Genomic DNA, 22,404 nt, shown 5'->3' on the forward strand with positions numbered 1-22,404 from the left:
TGGCTGCCAAACACTGAAAACAAATCGGATAAATTTCAGATAAAAGAAATTCAGTTCTCCTTTTTTTTTTAAATTTAATGTTATTTTGTGATTTAAATCCGAATTTATTAAATCTAATTATTTAATGAATTTAATAGGTTTAGTTTAGAAAAGCAATCAAAAAAATTATTGGATTTAAATGAATTTAATAATAATTGAATCAATTAACACCATTTGTATTTGATCAATCTGGATTTTCTAGATTTTGTAAATCCTATTTAATTTAAAAACTAGTTGCAGCCAAACATATCCTAAATAATATTAAAAAAAATACATGTTCAATTAATAAATTTAAATTAATTTTAAATAATATTTGTAACACTTATGTGTATATTTTATAGTTAAGTTTTAGAAAACAAATATTTTTTTAAAGGTTTGGCTTATTTGATCGTTATTTTCGCCCGATTTTTTCATATGGATGAATTCAAGCAGTTAGTTAATCGATCACTCGCATGGTCTAATATTTTTTGCTATCGACATCTTACTTTTTATGAGTTAATATTATTAAATTTGTTATTTACTCTTTTATATTATTCTTAACAATTTTCTTATTTAATATATGTGTGTGTGTGATATGCCGTCAACATATTTTTATCATCTATCGTGAATCTTAATATATATATATATATATATATTTTAAGTAATGAACATTTTAAATTCAAATTAGAGATCATCAATGGCTCTGATTTCTACAAATTTATAATCCAGCTAATAGAATTGATAAGATGAACCCGATGATACTAAAATTGGTTCGCCCTGAGTCCAATAAAGGTCGTATCAAGACATTAAAGCACTTTTTAATATTTTGAATCGTCAATTGGATGATCAAATGAACTCAACTTTGACATTATATTTAGAATGAGTGTCTCGATGAGATGAATCAATTTGTGTAAATTTGCTTAATTCCAATGTCATTATGGCTATTAAGTCATTAAAAATCTCATATAATCAAGGGGGATCAATATAGGTCGTCTGATCAGATTTCTGGGAAAGTTATTTACCAAATAACCAAATGCCTCCACCTTAGAGACTATAAATAAATACCCTCTTTTAATTTGAGATGAAGAGAGAAGAGAGGAACTCTATAGCCCATTTTGGACTAAAGACTCGGTAATAGCTTCAGGCTTTTGTACCAGCCAGCCATCACTAACCACTGCCTGCAGCTAGGGATGTCAAACGGCTCGTGTTAGGCTCAGAGAGGAACTCTATAGCCCATTTTGGACTAAAGACTCCGTGATAGCTTCAGGCTTTTGTACCAGCCAGCCATCACTAACCACTGCCTACAGCTAGGGATGTCAAACGGCTCATGTTAGGCTCATTAAGAAGCTTGTGTTCAGCTCGTTCGCTAAGTTAACGAGTCGAACACGAACAAAGGTGTTCGGCTCATTTTTTCTCGAAATAATTCTCATCAATTACATACACACACACACACACACGAAATACTACTCATCAATTATACATGATGAGTAGTATTTTTAAAAATTTTAATTGACCAAAAGGCTACAAAGATTTATAATTAATTTAAATTATTAATTAAGAAAATAGAATACAAATTATTAAATTAGATTCAAATGATGTTTTAATATAAACAATAAATATTAATATTGTCCTAACCCTTAGAATCTTATGGCTACGTGATTAGGGCTGTCAAAACAATTCTTTGTTCGTGAACAGCTTATATTTGACTAGCTAAGCAAATGAGTTGAACATGAACTCACTTTTTGAGCTCGAAATATAAACGAGCCGAACACGAGCCTCGGCTCACTCGTGTTCGGATCATTTACACCTCTACCTGTATCCCTTGTTTGCTAACGTCGTATCCTAAATATGGTTACAACATCCAGCTTCGTACTGAATACACTATAATAATTTCCTCTCAGGATAAGAGATCCTCTCAGGATAAGAGAAGTCATTATCAAGATAAGCCTTGTCCCCACCTTCACACGATAAAAATAAAATGTATTCTCTCATTGTTCTTGTGATAATCAATTGAATATATAAGACAATAAAAAAACTAAATGAATACTCAAATATAGACATACAAAAATTTTAATAAAATTATCTTGTTGAATTGAGCCCACCAGTAGAAGTGTTTTAATCGAGCCAACCTGTTTGAGTGGTTGAATCGCTCAAATATAGACATACAAAAATTTTAATAAAATTACCTTGTTGAATTGAGCCCACTAGTAGGTTTCAATCGAGCCAACCTGTTTGAGTGGTTTCATCCAGTCCACCTGCAAAAGTGGTTGAATCGAGCCCATTTACCAAAATGAATGATCCAATCATCCTCACCAGGGGTGCAAACGAACCAAACACAAACAAACATAGCTCGTGTTCGTATTTGGTTTGTTTGAAATTAAGTGTGTTTGAAATATGTTTGTGTTCAAAATTTTTCGTTATGTTAATGCTCGTGTTCGATTCAATATGTTTGTGTTCAAAATTTTTCGTTATGTTAATGTTCGTGTTCGATTCAATTTGTTTGAAATGTTCAAATTTTTTGAATTATTCGAATTGTTCAAAATCTTTCAAATTTATTTGTATTGTTTGAATTATTCGAATTATTAAAATGATAATAAATTTAATTATTAACCATCAAATAAAAAAAAGTACATAATATCACTCTATGAAAACAAATATATGATTTCTTCAATTATATTATTACAATTTCATGCTCTCGGGTAAAAAAGGCTATTTGTGTCTGTTTGGGCGCCTATGTGCTTGACATTGTGTCCAAGTGCCAAAAATAAGTGCTAGACTTCCCGAGGCCCGTGCTTAATGGTTTGGGAAGGCATTTGGGTGTGTTAGGGCTCGAGTCAACATCGGGGCGTCGGTTTAGCTCGAAACCCCCGATTTTCACTGGGAGTGTCCAACAGAGGATTTACTCGACCCGTAAGCTATGAGAGACTCCTTAAGAGTGAAGTATAGTCCCATTACTCCAGAACAAAGTATTCTAGTCCCCCGATTTTCACTGGGAGTGTCCAACAGAGGATTTTCTCAACCCGTAAGCTATGAGAAGTATAGTCCCATTACTCCAAAACAAAGTATTCTAGTTGGCAAATTGTCGAAGAAATAGATGTTGACAGTAGTTCTAAACTTCAACACGGGTAGGGTGTCCCAAACCCTAATTTTCCAGCAGCGCACATGACTAGTCATGACCATGGGAGGCTCGATATGGACGTGTGGTGACTTATAATCATCAAATTAGGCACCTAACACATCTCACATACTTAACGAACCTCCGTGACAACAAATTTTCCCGGGTAAGGCTAAATCGCCGCTAATCCTAGGTTCTTGCCCCGAACAAGTCCTATGAAGACCCCGGTGGGTGCCTTGAGCAACCATATGCTACGGACAAACCATAGACCATTTTGAGTTATGCAGTTAAACACCCTACACTTGTGATATCCAACAAATGATGCCAATAAAGAACCCCAACACTAATATTTCTAATTTAATATATTCCTATATGAGCTAGTAAGATGATCTCATTGAGATTAAAAAATCAAAACAACCTTTCTAATTTAATATATTCCTGTATGAACTAGTTAGATGATTGCATTAAGATTTTTTTTGTGCAGATTGTAAATTCTCAGGTAAGAATACTCCCACCTTGCCCACAATTTTGTCAGTTTACTCTATGTATTCCTCTAAAACTCTTTTACAATGTTCAAATCATGTTAGATTTTGGGCTGACCGTCGGCCAGTACACAAGCTTAACAAAAATTGAAGCAAACTAAACAATCATTCCATAAGCATAACTATCAACCAAATGAATTAAGAGGAAATAATCAAAGGTAAATCATAAACTCATAGCCATTAAATTAGTTATGCTTTTGCTAAAGAAAATACAAGCACTCGATACAATTATTCTAAATTTTATATTACAATACAAGAAAATCGAAGACAATAAATTTGATTTGAGAACTTTCTCCTACTAAACTCTCCTCCTTCTACCATTATATTTTCTTATGCGGTCTTCTCCATAGCTCATGTAAATTTCTCACTTTGTCTTCATATCTTAACCACTCAAAAACTTACCAATATATCTTCAAACAACCAAAACTTTTACTCATTGTCATCATAGTTTGTAATGCTATCTTTATAGTGTCTGGATAACGACACCGTGCTCTCTATCAACGCTCACATGCTATGCCTTCTATCTTTACGCTCTTCTCCTACAAATTGTAGCACAACGTGTTAAGATAGTGCCTAAGCACTTAATTATCTATCTTCAAACTCCTTTTTACTACAAATTTTCAATGTTGGAATGCTCTAAAGTATCATCATATGGTTGCATTCTCAATTCAAAAAAAGCCTTTTGAACTTCAATTGGACAATTTAGCTAACTATAAGATCGCGTTTTGTCCCAACTGTAATGTATAGTTTGTAATTCTGGTTCAAAAAATGGGGTTGCACGTTAAAAACAGACACCTTCGGCCCGCGGGCTATTTTGTGGACTCTCGCAGTCTGTGAGATGGCCCATTATGAGGTGAGCTTAGAGGACATGTAATATCGGGCCATACAAAAATATGAGGCGACAAAAAAAGGTTTATCATGATATGTGGAATGATTTTGCGACATGTTATATTATTTTTTTTATCATTTTCAAATATTACGTCGTACACTTTCGAAATGTTTAAAACATGTTATGATACACTAAGGGTCTGTTTGGCGTTGTGGTTTCCCTGCTTAGTGGCACCGCACCGTTGGATTTCATTATTTGGGGCAGAGGCTCCTCTGCGGCGGGACGAGAATCGACTCCAATGCGGAACGTGTATAGTACCCCTGTGGCCTGACTTCGACACAGCTTTTTACCATAATACACTACCCGAAACATTTTCGCTCACGAAATAGGTGAAGCTGCGATCAAAGATCACCTCTCCTGCTCATCTCCAACTTCTTCCTCCTCTTCTTCGACGTGTGCTCACGATACTCATCAGCTTCCTCCTCTTCTCACGAGCACCTCACGCTTCGTATGTCTTATTTCTGACCAAATTTCTCTTCTAACTGATAATATATATATATATATATATGGCTTAACGAACGAGCCGAACACGAGCTGCTTAACGAGCCGAACACGAGCTGTTCACGAACAACGAGCCAAATTGACAGCCCTACCCAGCACCACATACATAACTCTTTTGCATTGCAATTTGTAAAATTTGATAGATCGCGAATAGTTGCTGGCCTATTTGCTTCAGGATCTATTATTTACAATAATCCTTTTGTTGAGATGGAAGTGTATATGGGCTTATCACTTCTTTGTATAAGTGCAGAATGTCATTTGGTTAAGCAAGTGCTGGAAGTGCAAAATGTCTTTCCTGTATTTCCTCTTGGTCTTATCGGATTATCACTTCTTTGTATTTTAGAAATGAGAAATATCATTCATCCTTGATGACATCCTTGATGAACTTGTTGGTTAAGCAAGTGCTGGAAGTGTTGTGGCTGATGAACTTGTTTGCTTCTTCATGAAAAATATATAAATTCCTTAATGGAAAATATATAAATAATTTGTAAATTCCTTAATGGGAAACATATAAATAATTTGAGAACAGGAACGAAATGAATTTTTGCTTCTGAAGTTTAAAAAATGTGATTGTTACAGTCTTATTTTAAACATGTTTATAAAACATGAATAAGATGATCATTTTTTAAAAAATAGCTGCTCCACAGTTGTTTCCACGCAGCTGCTCGAAACAGACAGTTAGTTTCTGCACAATAGCTTTTTGGGATAGCACAGCTGCAGCAGAAAAACTGAAAAGCTGAGAGCTGAAACTGTGCCAAATAGAGCCGAAATTCTCATAAACTAAAAAAAAGTGATGATTTGAGATTTCTATAATTTTTAATCGCAGGTGATAATATTCATTTCATGAAAACGAGGTGGCCCGGCCCGGCCAGGACCCTAGGTTTCTTTTGCGGCTCCGGCATAATCGATTGCGAAACGAAACAGGTTTTCATGGTGGACTTGTCTTCTCCGTCCGAGCTGGTCAGGGGAGCGGCTAACTAGAGATTAGGATTCTGCCGGCTCCATTATTTTTGCTCTTCGCCGGACGGCGGTATAAGACGGGGTTACGAGAGTGGCGTGGAAGAGGTGGATGGTTATGGGAGCCACGGCCTCCAAACTCGAAAAGGCACTCGGAGACCAGTTTCCCGAAGGCGAGAGATACTTTGGACTTGAGAATTTCGGCAATACTTGCTACTGCAATAGCGTGCTGCAGGTATTTTCCTATTTTACAGTACTGGTTTTGGAGTTTGATTTGACTTGGCTTGAGATGCGATCGAAATAGTTTGAGATTGTTGAGGCTTTTATTTAAGTTTTTGGATAATTCGGAGTAGTTTTTGATTGGATATGCTTATTGCTAAGGATAGATGGATAATTTGGAGTGGCTTAGCTTTTGATGGATCCTTTTGTACATGATGCTGTGATTTGATGCTGATGGTTGAAGTTTGCAGCCCAACTCACTGTCGTTACCTTTTTTTCTGTTCAGTTATTTATCATCAGTATTGGTGCTTTTTTTGGCTAATGCTCTGAGATATGGATGTCATCGTCCCGTGTAAAGTTCTTTTTCCTGTTTATGGTAATGGAGATAATATGTTATTTTTTTCTTCGACGTTTGTATATGTTTTAGCCAATCAAAAAACAGCTTCAATGGAAAGTTGCATAAAGTGAATTTGAAATTTTATAGATGGGCTTGGATGCTAGGATGCGCTTTTTAGTTTTGGGGTGCTGCTACTTGGAGTGAAGGATATTCTCCTTAATATTCTATTGATGTAACATGCCTTTTACTTGTTCCTTGGACTATTATGATTTGGAACCCGCCAATTTAGACTATAAGTCTAGCCTTTTCAATGCATGGAACTACAATGAAAAGGAAGATTGATGTAAAGTTCTGGATCTTGCCAATCGAGTATGAATTATATTCAAGGAGGGACTGTAAATTAACCTACCCAAGATAAATTGTCTGGCAAAAAACTAACAAGAGAGGCTCATCACCTTGTAGCCATTAGGTTTAGAACTTAAGGAACAAAATAATTAGGTTGGCCAAGAGGGTCTAGGTGAGGTTTTGATGAAACTTTGAACCTAGCATGGCAAGGATTGCCTGTAAAAAAATTAGTGTTTAGGTTAGCAATAAATGGCCTGCTCCTCCTTTGCTTTTCTCTTCTTATGCAGTTTTTCCTCCTCCTCCCTTTCTTCCTTTAAGCTCCCTTCCTTTTCCTTGCTCCTATTTATAGATTTGAGATTTTGGAGATTGGAGAGAGGATGTGGCTCAATTTTTTAAGGAAATAAATAGATCAAGAGATGGACTTAATTTGAGGGAGAGAAAGGGAAAGTTTGGACATTTAAATGAGATGAAATAATTAACTTCACTTTATGGATTGATTCAAAAAGTATGCACAAGAGGGCTATTTATAGTCATTAAATTATAAGTTTATCTAGACTGAAAATAAGCTATGAAATAAGCTCAAGTATTTATAAATTTAATCCAGATCATGTTAGAGAAGATATTTGATATGATAAATCCTTTTTCTAAATGATTATCACAATTTGTTTTTTAAGTTGAAAGAAATTATCTAAAGGGAATAATGAAATATTTTATAAAATTATCCTTGAAAGAGTAGCCAACGATGAGAAAAAAGGGAAGGATTTGGTGGAGTGCTAATTTGGATATCACCTTTTGGTATGTCCATCTTTCACTCTTTTGGTCATTCCACCACCTTGGTTTGGAATTTGAGTTTTACTCTTTTGTTTTTAGACCCATCTTTCATCAACTGCAATTCATACTCTGACTTTCTGCTTAGATTTGTACTTGATTATATAACCTTTTTTTTTGGATAATTTGAATTTTTTTGAATCCTTCTATATCATCACTCTTAGTTAGAATTTTGTCGTTAGAAGTCTACTTGATCAGGTCTCCTCTCTTTGCTCCTATTTGCTTTTGCAAATGTCTATACTCATATATTGGATGTATGTTCCAAGTTGATTTGGATTTATATGTTTCCTCTTTTTACCTTGCATAGTTTTTTACAATAACAACAACAACAACAAGCCTTATCCTATTAAACGAGGTTAGCTACTTCAATTCCTTTTCTCCATTGTGTTCTATTGAATATCATATTTTTATTTAATTATAATAAATTAGGATCATTTTTTGTACAACATGCCCAAGTCTTTTTAGGTCTATACCTACATTTCTTAATATAAGTCAAATCTAAAGCATCTACTCACCTAACATGCTCATCAAGCAGTCATTGTTTAATGCGACCAACCCATCTAAGGCGACTCTCTAATCTTGTATGCAACTGGAGCTACTCCAATTGTTTCACAAATACATTTATTTTGCCTTTTGTCTCTAAGTGTAAAGCCTCTCATCCACCATGAGCTTTCTCATCTCAACAACACTTAATTTTATGCTTTTGTTTTAAAAGCATTTTGCACCATAAAGCATTGCAGGTCCCACCATCATCTTATAATGCCCTTTAAGTCTAAGCGTTACTTTTCTATCATAGTATAGGCCTGTTGCATCCCCCAACTTGAATTCTACTAATAACTTCCCCATATATATCACCATCACTTTGAACTATAAATAGATATATCTAAAATGTTTACTCCTTTTAATTAATTGATCACCCATTGTTACAACCCCACCATTAGATCTACTATTACTAAAATTACATTTAATGCATTCAATTTTATATCTACTCAAACAAAAGCCTTTAAACTCTAAAGTTGACCTCCATAATTCAAGTTTTTTCTGAACTCTCTTTATACTCTCATCTGCAAGAAGGATATCATGAACAAAAAGCATACGCCAAAGTACATCCTTCTTTAAATTACCACCAAGAACATCCATAATGAAAGAAAAAAGATACAAGCTTAAAGTCAATTCTTGCTATAATCTAATTCAAATAGGAAAATACTTGGTCAATCCTGCTTGTGTTCTAATATACTTATTTTTAATGACTTGAATATAAGTAATATCAACATGTTTCTTTTCAAGAACTTTTCAAAGTTCTTGTCTTGGAATGACATCATAAGCTTTTTCTAAATCAACAAAAATCATATGTAAATCCTCCATACTCTCTTTATACTTCTGCATCAAACCTCTTAATAAATGCATAACTTCCATAGTAGGCTTGCCTGAGATGAATCCAAACTGATTTTGAGGAATTTTCGTATCAAGTAGTTGCCTACGCTCAATTACTCTCCCTCATACCTTTAATGTATGACAAATTATCTTAATTCCCTTATAATTTGCAACTCTTGTGCATCCCCTTTATTATTAAAAATAAGAATCAATAAACTCGTTCTCCACTCATCAAATATGTATTTAGTTTTTAAAATAATATTAAAGGGTTTAGCATGCCAAAAAAAATATCAGACTCCTAAGCAATTTTAAACTTCTACTGAAATACTACCAAGTCATTGTATTTATTTATAATTCATTTTCTTTAAAGTATCATCAACTTTTGTTTTACTAATGTGACGGTGGAAATAAAAAAAAATGTTATTATTTATGATATTTAAATTATTAAAGCCGATCATATTTTAACAATCAATTAAAAAGTTTATCAAAATATCACATTGACCTATGCAAAATATTTTCATCTAAAAAAATGTTTTTTAATTTTTATTCTTAATATACTTTATTTGAACTAAATCTTTACTTTTCTTGGCTAGTTTATACATGTATCTTTTACCCTATTTAGTATATATTCTATTATAAAGATCATTAAAAATAGAATTCTTAAAATCATAAATTGTTCTCTTAGACTCTCTATAACTACCTTATATTTTTATCAATTCTCCAAGCTTTTACATTTAAAATATTTTTATAATAAAATTTATTATTTATTTATTTTTTCTTGCACATTATTATTCCACCACCAACTACTTTTATTGATAAGTATTTTTTCTTTTGAATCTCAAGCACATATTTTATAACTTGCTTAGTAGTACTTGTTATTTTATGATACATAGTATTAGTTTCTTCATGAACATTTCAAATCTTAAGATCTTAAAGTTTATTCATAAAATTATTTTTTTTGTCTTTTAAGTGCCTCAATTTAACTCTATAGTCATATTTTTTGTATTTTTCACTTTCCAATCATTCATTTTAAAATTCAAAACCAATAATCGATATTAGATACTTAAATTTTCTCTTAGAATAACGTTACAATCCTTACAATCTCGACGTACTATTTTCGCATAAAAATAATCAATTTATGTTTTATTAGATATATTCTTATATGCAATAATATGTTTATCTATTTTCTTAAATAATGTTTTTGCAATAAAATCACAAGCTAAAGTTAAAGCAAAATCTAATATGACTTTACTTCATTAGTTACTCCAAAATCATAACCATCATGAATACTTCTAAAATTTTCTAGCAAACTGCCTACATGCTTATTTAAATCTTCTCCAATAAAAATTATTTCCTTAGAATGTCTTCTTTGCATTAATTTTTGTATGTCATTTCAAAATTTGTCTTTTGAACATATATACAAACTTACTTGGGGAGCATAAATATTCATTATATTAAAAAATTTAGTATCAACAACAATCTTTAGAGCTATAATTTTGTCTCAAATTTTATTAATTTTTACAATATTATCTTTCAAACTCTTACATGTGCACTGTTTCTAGTATGTCTCCTACCTGAATTCCAAAGTTTAAAACTTAAACTATTAATCATCTTAACATTTTCTCCAACTCATTTAGTTTTTTGAATGCTTAAGATATTTATCTTCTTATGAATCATAATTTATACTAATTTTATTACTTTACATGTGAGAATACTTATATTCCAAAGTTTTATTATAATATTATTTTTATGGACTAAGCATCTGTCCATAATGTGGGAACTTTTGCTTATTTAACACTGCATCTGTGAGCAGGTACAGTGGCCTTTGCACTTTTGTCATTGTATTTAGGTCATACAGTGTGCCACTTCTAGGGATGCCCTTGCATTGACACAATGATTTATAAGATTCATTTTAATGAAAAAATTTTTATGCTAGCTATCGATAACCTAATGTAACCCTTAACTTTTTCCATCCGGGCTTGGGATCCGGTAACGACAGTAGGGTGTTTTTCACTTGTTGCAACTTTTACATTGTATTTTGGAAAGTTTGTTTCTCTCTCTTTTAGATTTCTTTAGGCAACTTGTAGAAAATTGCCTGCCTGTTCATCTCTGATAGATTCTAGCACAGCCGTTCTAGAAAGTTTACATAATGATTCACATAATGATTCTACGGTCTCTTGCACATCCGGTATTGGACTAGGAAATTGTTTGCTTATACATAACTCATGTAATCGTAAGCAGTGGAAAGAATACTTGTAAGAAGAGATCTTTTACTTAATTGTGTAAGTCAATAATTTTTGTGACCTTCTATAGTACATTCTATATCTTTTTTCTAAGAGTTCCTTAAGAATAATGTGACATACTTCCATTGGTACTACCTCACAAGCTGCTTCATCCATGAAAAATTTAATAATGGAACATCTTAGGGTACATTGCTATGTAACTTGACATTACGGTTCTTTGTTGATTCAACTCATGAGATGGGCTTGGGGTGCGGTTGGTCTCTAGTCCAAGCTTATGCACCAAATTTTCTTAGATCATTTTCATTCGCCTTATTGGGTAAAAAATGGCTGTCTTCATAGTTTGTTGACACACATCAGTTGGAAGTGCTTCTTTTGGATTTGCTCCATCTTCTGTTTTGGCCGTTAAAGCAATATTTTGGTCTGAGTATTGTTCCCTCATCCTCAATGAATTCTGAAGCAATTATCATTGCTTTCGTCTTATTTCTTGTATCATTCTTTGCATGCGGTTCCCAATAATTCTAGTTGTTGTGCGGCTTGAACTTGCAACGGGAATAATATGGTCGATCATCAGTTTTCTAATCAGCTGTTGGCTCATTGACTTCCTCATGTGTTTTTGCATGGTTCCTTTTTATCTATACTCAGCCATTTCTCTTTCTCAATTGCAGTGGCACTGCAGCTGAACTCCGTAATACTATAGACTAGAAAGAGTTTTAAATCTTGTTGAAGTCCGTCATACAAACCCACTATATATTTATTAAAAGATGACAGATTTTGTAATGAAATTTATGCGGCATAGGTTGGATTTCAGAATTTTCTTATGTATTGCTTATACTTTTGTTTTAGTTATTGCCATCAGGTTCATTGGTTTTCCTCATGCACAGTGGGGTAGAACTGAAAACCTGAGGAGGCTTTCGAATTTTGACCATAACATTTTTATCAAGTCTTAGTTCTTGACCTTGGTGTTTTACCTTATGAAAGCATTTGGGGACATTTTCAATCTGGCAAAAGATATTTTCTATACAATTTTACATTGTTAAACTAGAAGTGGAATTGAAATGCTTCTATTAATTTTTTTACCTTATTCCCAGCCACTTCTTCATTGTAAGAATGTAGCTAAAGGTATTCCCAACTTTAAATGTAGGTTGGCTTAGGTTCATGTTCTTCCTCATCTTTATATACTTTTTCCCAGGCATTTCCATCGTCATCTAGAAACATGAAAGCTTTATTGTGGACGATGGTGGCAACTGCTTCTTTATTGAGAAACTATAGTTAGGAGAGTAATTTTATCAATGAGATTGGTCATATTTCTCTCTAATTTTTCAAGTTTACTGTACATTCCCTTGAAGGCTAGAATAGCGTTTTAATTTTGTGTAGGTGGCAGCTTAATTATTTGGTTTTTGTTTAAGCTTCGCGCCGACTCCTCATTTGTTTAATTTTGATGTCCTATTTTTTTCAATTTTATATGTTTGTGTCAATTCAACTTTGGAATTGGAATTTGAGTTGTTTTATTGTAAATTTCGTATTTTGAAAGTTCTTTTAGTTTTTTTATGTTTAAATTTATGATTATATTTTCTTTTTATGAAATATTAAAAATGGCTTATGCACATGACTCCCAGGGTACACTTTACCTCATGATAAGACCTCTAATTTTTAAAACATGTCTACATGCATGATATTTGTGTTTCTAAGCTTCAGTGAATTCTATATTTAGGATTGCATTACGTTACTTGACCTTTTCAGTGGTGAAATTGTGCAGGCGCTTTATTTTTGCATTCCTTTCAGAGAACAATTACTGGAGTATTATTCAAATAACAAAAACGTAGGTGAAGCTGATGAAAATCTGTTAACATGCCTGGCAGATCTTTTCAATCAGGTAAATGCAGAATTTCAGTTCTATCTCTCCTTTCCCCTCCAACCCTCTCTCTCTCAAGTATACCCATGTGCACACACACACTTGCTTGCACAAGCTTACAGAAACATGTTCCCAGCTACATTTTGGGTTACTTCTTCCCTCCTCATCTGCAAAAACTTCTAGAGTTGTGCCAAAACTTTTTAGCGGCATTTACACACCACCAATTCCTATGTCTTTACATATCTAACACCTCTACTTTAAGTTTTACAATAATACCTTCCAAATCTTTCCTATTACATAAAACATACAAATCTACCACTTTAACTTTCTAAGTGAAATACATCTTTTCATGCATAGGCAAGGTGTCATGTATGTAAAAATTGAAGTTTAGTTGTTAGATATATAATTACATAGGAATTGAGTCGTATGCATGTAAATATTTCAGCTTTTTAATGAGGTAAATGCAAAGGGTCTCCTTTGTTTCTTTATCTCTGGTTCTCTCTCGCTCCCTGTCATACATCGATGCACTCCAACCCAGCTAGTCAGTAGTCAGCTTTCCTTTAATTTAAACACTTTCACTTTATTCCCCTTGTTTAAACTATGTATCTTTTGTTTACATAACATAAAGCTTATAAATGTCATTGTTAGCCAATTTTGGGCAAAAGTTCTCATGTGGAGCCTGGAAAATCTTAATATGAGACAAATTATTAAAATGTTATTATGCATCATAAGGAATACCAATAGTGACCTATAATTAATTCCTATAATGATATGATGAAAAAACTTACAAGTTGATGAGCTTTTATAGACTAATAACCACTTTAAAGAATAGTAACTAAAATGGATATAAATAATTTTGTTAAATTATGCACATTTAGGATTGACTAGATTGTTGGAGTTCTATATTTTAAGTTTCTTTCAAGACATTTTTAGTTAACAAACACCAATATTGATGCTTAGCTCTCATCATGAAGCTCATTTTATTAATTTCTGTGCTACTAAACCAATAATTTAAATTAAAATTGATATTAGTTGGATTGTTCATTATAGGAATAATATCAAATAGTTCATCTAGATTAATATTTTAAAATTCTCTTTTGATTCTAACTACAATCGTTAATTTCTATCAATGCTCTGAATTTCATTCAAATGTATTTCCATATTCATGAATATGGTCTAATTTAAGGAAAATCCACTTGGATATAGATTTTTACTTAAATTGGATCATATTTTACATCTAATACATTTACTAATGAATATTTTTGAACTACCATATTTCCATTTGAATCTTCTTCAACCAAACGTAGTTGTTATGTTAATTTGTTGCAAACCTAAAAGGAGATGACATTACATGCTTAGTAAGCTCAGTTAGAATTATTATAATATATGTCATTGTTTTGTTTGTGGATATATATATATATATATATATATATATATATAGCTCCTCGTTCCCAGGTTAGTTTGTAGGGCATCCGCTTCGGCGGTGTAAGTCCCATCTGGTTTGGTGGGGTTCGAATCCCGCCTCTGACGACTGTTGCCTTAAGGAGAGGGGTACTTGAATATATAGGCTCATGGGTTGCCCCCAGAGTTGACAGGGATTGAGTGAATAGGGTGGGTTCGGGACCTTACGTTTCGACACATTCTTTATAAAAAAAAGTAAAAAAAAATATATATATATATATATATAATATTTCAAGTAAGATTTTTAGTGTATTATGTAGCTTAATTCATCATTAATTTTTGGCATGGCTTTAGACCTTTTGAGAAAATAAATAGTAGAAGCATAATAGTTTAAAGGCAAATAATATTTAATTACAGGACCTGTAAACCTTGCATAGTAAGCAAACACGTCATATTTACATTTTTTATAATTCTTAAATTATTTCATGTAGTTGATTCCTCTTAATTATAAGTTTTGCGAAGGGCATAGTTATAGTGGGGGCAGTGGGAACCCATGCCCCCATGACCCGGCCCGCTAAAATTATTCTATTTTTTAACCCTAACAACTAACCAAGGGGGCAATTGGACAGCTTGTGGTGGCCTGGGGCAAAGTAGCACGAGGGAGGAGCTGTCGTGCTTTAAGAGGCTTATCAAAGCATTCGGCCCCTACTATTGGCGTATTTTATTTCTTTTTAAGTAGAGTAAAATAACAAAGCTTAGACATGAAAAAAAAAAGAACAGAAAGGCCAATGTCATACTCATCTCTTTATATGAAATGTAAATACAATTCAAATTAATAAGATTGATTTTTATAATATTATATTACCAATAAATCATAAATATATTTATGTATAGTATTTTAGGGAATACATAAGCTCCCCAAAAAAATTTTGAAAGAGGACAAAAACTCAAATTCAATTAATAACACACACACACACACACATAAACACAAAGATTCAAAGTGGGAAATTGTAGTTAATGCTCTTCTTTGTCATTTTTTTATCAGCTCATAATTATTTTTTTATCTTAAAGTTGTAATGAAAAATTTTTAAAACAGTTAAATAACAGCTCCAATCCCATACTAAAATGATTGAGAGTTTTTTTGCAACCTTTGGTTTGTGCCCATATTAGCTCATAAGTTGTTTCATTTCATATCAACCAGTGATTATTTGGCTCTAATTCTTTCGCCCGAGTGACTTGAACATGTCCTACTTCTCTCTCTCTCTCTCTCTCTCTCTCTATATATATATATATATATAATCATAAGCTTTGATATCAAATTGTTGAAGGCTGATTTAATGTATAACCAAAAAGATTCAGTACATATAGATAACACAAAGGAATTTATGTTTCAAAGATTGAATGCTATAAGCATGCAAGAACTTATATTTTTAAAGTGCAAACCAGTAAATATGAGAATAAAAACGCAAACGACAATGCAATAATCTAATAAATTCAAAACAATTGATGAAAAACTGAGCCACATAAAATTAACGAGCAATTGAAATTTATTTGTTGCTGTTACAATCTCAATTTTATCAAATTTGAACACTAACAAGCTGATAACAAAATTATAAAATAACTTAGGTTAAGAAAATAATTTATTAAAGCAGAAGGAATTTAAGTGTCACACTAATATAAGGAGATGGCTTTCATATATGCGTTTGTACCACACTAAAAAAAACACACACATTCAACTTGTATTCACAGGATTAAAACTTGAATAAGAATTTTTATTTAAGCTATGTGCCTCAGGTTATCCGTTTATAATTTCTCATTTGTAGGTTAATGCATATAGTTGACACAAGATTAGCCCAGTTAGATTCTAATCAATTTGAAACTCAATTCGTAGACCTAAGCCCTTTCTTGTGAAAATGAAACAGAAACCGAGAAAACGAAACAAAACATAACCAAAGATAACAACTAGAAACATCAAGCATAACCAAATCACTAATTGTTTTAATTAGCTATAGGTGTATGTTGAGGCAATAAAAACTACAATGCAAGAAAGCCTCTAGAACACAATCTCAAGGAAGCCACTATAATATTGTGGCTACAGTACCACAAGTACCATATTACATCAATATGTGTTTTTGTTCAGATGAATCAATAATCGCAACATGGAAAAACAAGACCTAACAAGGAGAGTGGTCAACTCAATAAAAAGTTATTTTGATCAATATAACTGGTAATAAAATTTAAGTTGAAGACCCAGAAGGGCATGCGGAAGTTGGTTAGGTTGAAGATCAGTACATTATTAAATTTAAGTTAAGCCACTTTAATAAATGTATTTTGTTTATAAAAAAATAGTTGATTTACATAAAGCAACTTAATTACTTCATTTTTGTTTAATTTTCTAATAACTAAGCTTATTGTATTTGATAAATTTGTTATTCTTGTGTTACAAAATAAAGTGATGATACTTGCCTTTTTTTCTTAATAGCATTTTATATGGATGCAGCTCTTAATACAGTAAGAAGAGGAAATCAATTATGAAAAGAATGCAGCATTTTTTCTTTGGTCAACTTTTTTATGGAATTATTTTCACATCATAATGCAACCTTATTTTGTCTATCCTATTTTCATGATGCAATTTTATTCTTGCCAACAAACTGCTTTTCTATGTCAATTCTTATAGATTATTGGTTTCAGATAATTCAAATGTGTAAAATTAAAAAGATAAATTAAGTAATGCTTATAAGAGGAATGAGAGTGATATCAATTAGTGATAATTGAGTTGAAAATATATTTAAATTATTTGGACATGGACAATGAAAGTTAGCAATGCACACATTAGATGAGTTGATAGTCTAGTTTAGGAAGGCTAGGAAACAGGGGACAGAACTAAGGTAAACTTAAAAGTTCATTTTTTATACAAAGAATAGGTACAAATTGTTTAAGCTCTCAACAAGAATGATGGAGCAATGAGGATTCATAAAGTGGAACACAAATAGTTATGATAAGTTCGATGATCATGATGATGATATTTCAATTAATAAAACTTACAATATCTATCATTTGATTTTTTTTTCGTTTTAATGGTTTATTATTGCATAATATCTGCTAACTCCTCAAATTTCAAAACAAGCTTTTTCTCGAATGTATAGTGACTTACTGGGCTTTACAGTTCTCATTTAGAATGTTGTTCTAGCAGTTAGAGAATTAATTTTGAAGCTTAGGCCTGACATGGTATACATGCACAAAAAATATGTGCAGGGAATGGGACAACTCTTCAAAGTAGGATGTATAAATATGTAAGAATAAGTCCTCTAACATATATTTATGCATGTATTTGGAAGAGGTCAGCAATGCGTATTCATTTATTTAAGTGTATGCATGTATGTGCACAAATTCTTGTACTAGTATATATCGTGTTTGTAAATTGATAAATTTGTATATCCTTGCATAACTACAAATACTTATGTCCATTCCCATTCAACCATATAATGCTTATGCAAAATTGAAAATAGGAACTTATTTATGGTGATTTAGATTTCTTTTGGTTGGATTTTTCTCTGAATATTATGTACGATGAAGTTGACATTAGGTATTTTTATTTGAAAATTCAATTTTATGTACTTTTCTACGGTGATTAATACTTGTGCTGTTCAATTTACAGATCAATTCATCAAAAAAGAAGACTGGTGTGATCGCCCCAAAGCGGTTTGTGCAGAGAGTTAAAAAACAAAATGAACTTTTTCGCAGCTATATGCATCAGGTAATTTTTCTGGAGAGGTTTTCAATTTTTTTTCCTTGATATAATATTGTTTTAAGGCGTTTGATATCTGTAGATTTTGAGATGTCACTATCATATTATTTTATTGTATCATCGTGGGCTTGAACTGATTAATATGCCCATCCTCTTTCTATTGGAAATCTGTACCTCAATGTATAAGAGACGTGTATATATATATATATATATAGTGCGCTTGTCCATCATTTATATGGAACCAGTCAGGCTGGAGAAATTTCCCACAGAAGCAGGCTGATACCTTAAGCTAATTGCATTTTACTGCCAGGTCCTGTTGTTCAACAGCATAATGACATATCTTTCCTTGCAGAACTTTGTGAAGAAATCAAACCTTTATGGATTCTGTCGATCTGTTCTTATGTGCAAAAGCAGTCCCATATAATTTTTATCGCTATCACCAGAGTTGGTTTTCATTGGATTTGGATATTCTTTGGAATTCTTTGATGCAGAATTGATGAAATGTTCATATTCTTTTGTGGGTGTTCCCTATATTTACATGTGCCACATTCTAAGCTGAATTGGATGGCAATAAATTCCATTTTACTAAAACTCTCACCTCTAGAATCTGTTAGCTGGATGCATGGTCCATTTTAATGGCACAGTCTTAAGCGAGGTTATTGTTAGATTTATTTAAATTTTAACAAATCTTTCAATTATTTTGAATGATTAATTGATCGTGATATAAAATGAAACAAAATTTGTACTTCACATACAACCGTTTGTTCTCATCTTAGAAATTTGAAGCCTCTGGACCGAGTTGTCACAGTTATGGGGACTGAACCCAATTTATCTTGTCCTGTTCAGGATGCTCATGAGTTTTTGAATTTCTTGCTAAACGAGCTTGTCGACATTTTGGAGAAAGAGGGAAATGCTTCGACGGATTCTCCTGGAACCTCATCACAAGTAGAAAAGAATGTAAATGGGCCGGTTCATCCACAGGAGAATGGTGGTAAGAAAGAACCTCTCCTTACATGGGTCCATAAAAGTTTTCAGGTAAATAAACTTATCGGATTGTAATTGACTCCATTTTTTTTATGTATGGGCATTTACATGCACACCACTCAATTCCTAATAATTTTGCTTTTTTACATTTATACGACTCAAATCTTTAACATCACATCAAAAAACACCACCATTGTAAGTTTTAAAAAGTGAAATACACCTTTTTTTGCATAGAAAAGGTGGTATGTATATAAAAATTGAAGTTTAGGTGCTAGATATGTAAATACATAGGAATTGAGTAGCATGCATGTAAATCTTCCTTCTATGTAATACTCTTTCTTCCTTCTGTACTAGGATGTTTTTATCCACTATATAAATAGAGTTCGCTGTTATGCACAGGGTATTTTAACTAACGAGACAAGATGTCTGAGGTGTGAAACTGTGACTGCTAGAGACGAGACTTTTTTAGATTTAAGTCTTGACATTGAGCAAAATAGTTCCATCACAAGTTGTCTCAAAAACTTCAGCTCGACTGAGACTTTGAACGCCGAGGACAAGTTCTTCTGTGACAAATGCTGCAGGTTTGTTATGTAAAAATTCTCTGTTTAAACAGATTAATTGTGTTTTTCTAGTCTAGTTTAATGATAATATATAAAAGCCATGTTGCCCCAAAATTATATTGTGAAAATAACAAATTTTATCTTCTGATGCACGCCTGTTAAATTAGATTTTTTTTGGGATGAATTGCATTTTTTTTTAATTTGTTGTTAAAATACCACTCAAAACTTTGACATCACAACAAAAATACCACTATTAGTATCTTTTTAAAAGTGAAATACACCTTATCATGCATTGTTTTATGACATCAATGAATTATAATTGTAAAGATCAAACTTTGGTTGTTAGCTATGCAAATACATAAGAATTGTTTGGAAAATTTCTTTTTTTTTTATCACAACTTTACTTGCCCTTCTTCAAAATCAGTTTTTCTGAGGCAAAATTTTGAAAAATGCCATCCAAACAGAAATTATTTTTTGTTGGCTGCTTTTGTTTATCATAAAACCAATCGAAAAGTTGTCCCAACTAATTTTATTAGCTCCTTAATCAATAGTTGTGTTCATACTCATCTAACCAACATCTATATTAATGATTTAGCTTGCAAGAAGCTCAGAAAAGAATGAAGATAAAGAAGCCGCCAAACATCCTCGTGATTCATCTCAAGCGCTTCAAGTACATAGAACAACTTGGGAGGAACAAAAAGTTGTCATACCGTGTCGTTTTCCCCCTCGAGCTGAAGCTCAGCAACACTGTCGAGAATGCTGATTCCGAGTATTCTCTCTTTGCTGTTGTCGTTCATGTTGGAAGTGGGCCCAACCATGGGCACTATATTAGCCTTGTTAAGAGCCACAGTCATTGGCTGTTTTTTGATGATGAGAATGTAGAGATGATGGATGAATCTCATGTTCAAACTTTCTTTGGTTCAGCACAGGAGTACTCTAGCAACACTGACCATGGCTACATCCTCTTCTACGAGTCTCATCCTGGCGTTGTTGGGACGTAGGATTTTTTTGTAATTTTTTCTTTTTTCTGGGGGCTTATGTAATTTTACATTTTTAGCAATGTTTCTTAATTTGTTTACCTTTTGTCACATGGCATAAAATTGAAAAACCTGGAAGGGTAGATTTGATAAGTTTATTTTACATGTCTTTTGGTGTACAGTAAATGTTAGTGTGACTCCATTGATTCAATAATGAAAGAACTGTAAATTTGAGTTTTTTTTGGTGATGGAGAATTCTGTATTTGAATAATTGTATGAGATGAATTTTCTTTGGAAGCTATTCGAATTTAAAATTAATTAAAAGGGTTTAATTAATTTAGCCTTGTAAGTAATATATAGTTGCAAAAGTGTTCATTTGGTAATTTGACGAAATAAAAATTTGGCAGACAACATAAATAAAATACATGTATGGCATCATTGTATTATAAATGTAAATATCAGGTTTCAGGTGTTTGATATATCAATACATAAGAATTGTGAGGTCTGCATGCAAATTTCTCTTTATTTTATTCCTTCAACAGTTGTATTTCCGCATAAGCTGATAAGAGAAAAACTCGTTAGACCCCACCTCTCCTGCACTGTTTGCAGAGCTCTTTAATTTTATTTCAGAGTGATTATCTGGCTTTATTTGTGCTAGTTTTTTGGCTGGCTTATTCTACGGCTGATGCTCTGCATTATTTTATGTTATTTGTTCTTTGTATTGTTTAGGGATGTATTGTTGATTAAGCGTTTGATTATTGGTGGCGCGGCTTCTTCGGATGCTTCCCTTTGGCGCTTTGCTGCTTTCTTGCTGAATTTTGGTCGCCTCCACACCCATCCCCAAAATAAACTAATGGTGAATGAGTAATTTGCATTAAAGTTTTATATGGATTCAAATGTTAGACTATATGTTGAGAATATCATTTTATTCATTAAACCTTCAGTTGATCCAACATATATACCCTCATAGGAAGTGATATGTTAGAGAGGGAAAAAAAAAACTCTAATTTTAGCATATTTGTCGTTGAATTGAAGAACTTGATAAGATGAATTTAATGATATAAAAAATGATCCGGCCTGGTTCAAATTAAGTTCTTGATGAGTAATTATACTTCAAATTTAGCAAGTTCATGATAATCGAGTAATGACATAAAAAATCATAGAACTAGATTCCAAATAAGCTCAAATCAAGTACATGATGAGTAATTATTATTATTTTTTAATATTAATTTAAGATGTAAATGAACTAGAATATTTAAGGAAACAACAATGATTGAATCATCTCTCTTTGTAAAGTACAAATGATTGTAAAATACATTGGTACACGCAATAGACATGAATTATGGAATATAAAACACTAAAAATATTATCAAGCAATCACTGGCTGCCCACTTGATTATGTTTTATATGAGAGGGGAGACGAGTAATCGTAAGAGTGAGCATCAACATTAGTTGAGATAGAACATGTCTTATTTGTTGAAGATGTCGGGCATTGACGTCAATATTTAGGACAA

General features: G+C 32.4%; 1 protein-coding gene across 1 annotated transcript; it reads left to right on the forward strand.

Moving 5' to 3' along the window:
• Window positions 1-5,914: 5,914 nt before the first annotated feature.
• LOC110018045 (ubiquitin carboxyl-terminal hydrolase 3-like) lies at window positions 5,915-21,092 on the forward strand. The gene is made up of 6 exons (XM_020715270.1): window positions 5,915-6,257; window positions 13,125-13,241; window positions 18,280-18,378; window positions 19,216-19,404; window positions 19,753-19,934; window positions 20,509-21,092. The coding sequence occupies exons 1-6, from the start codon at window positions 6,135-6,137 to the stop codon at window positions 20,912-20,914; spliced, it is 1,116 nt and encodes a 371-aa protein (XP_020570929.1). The 5' UTR covers window positions 5,915-6,134; the 3' UTR covers window positions 20,915-21,092.
• The last annotated feature ends 1,312 nt before the right edge of the window (window positions 21,093-22,404 follow it).

Source organism: Phalaenopsis equestris, unplaced genomic scaffold (genome assembly GCF_001263595.1).
Source record: "Phalaenopsis equestris unplaced genomic scaffold, ASM126359v1 Scaffold000002, whole genome shotgun sequence".
In the NCBI taxonomy this organism is placed as follows: Eukaryota; Viridiplantae; Streptophyta; class Magnoliopsida; order Asparagales; family Orchidaceae; genus Phalaenopsis; species Phalaenopsis equestris.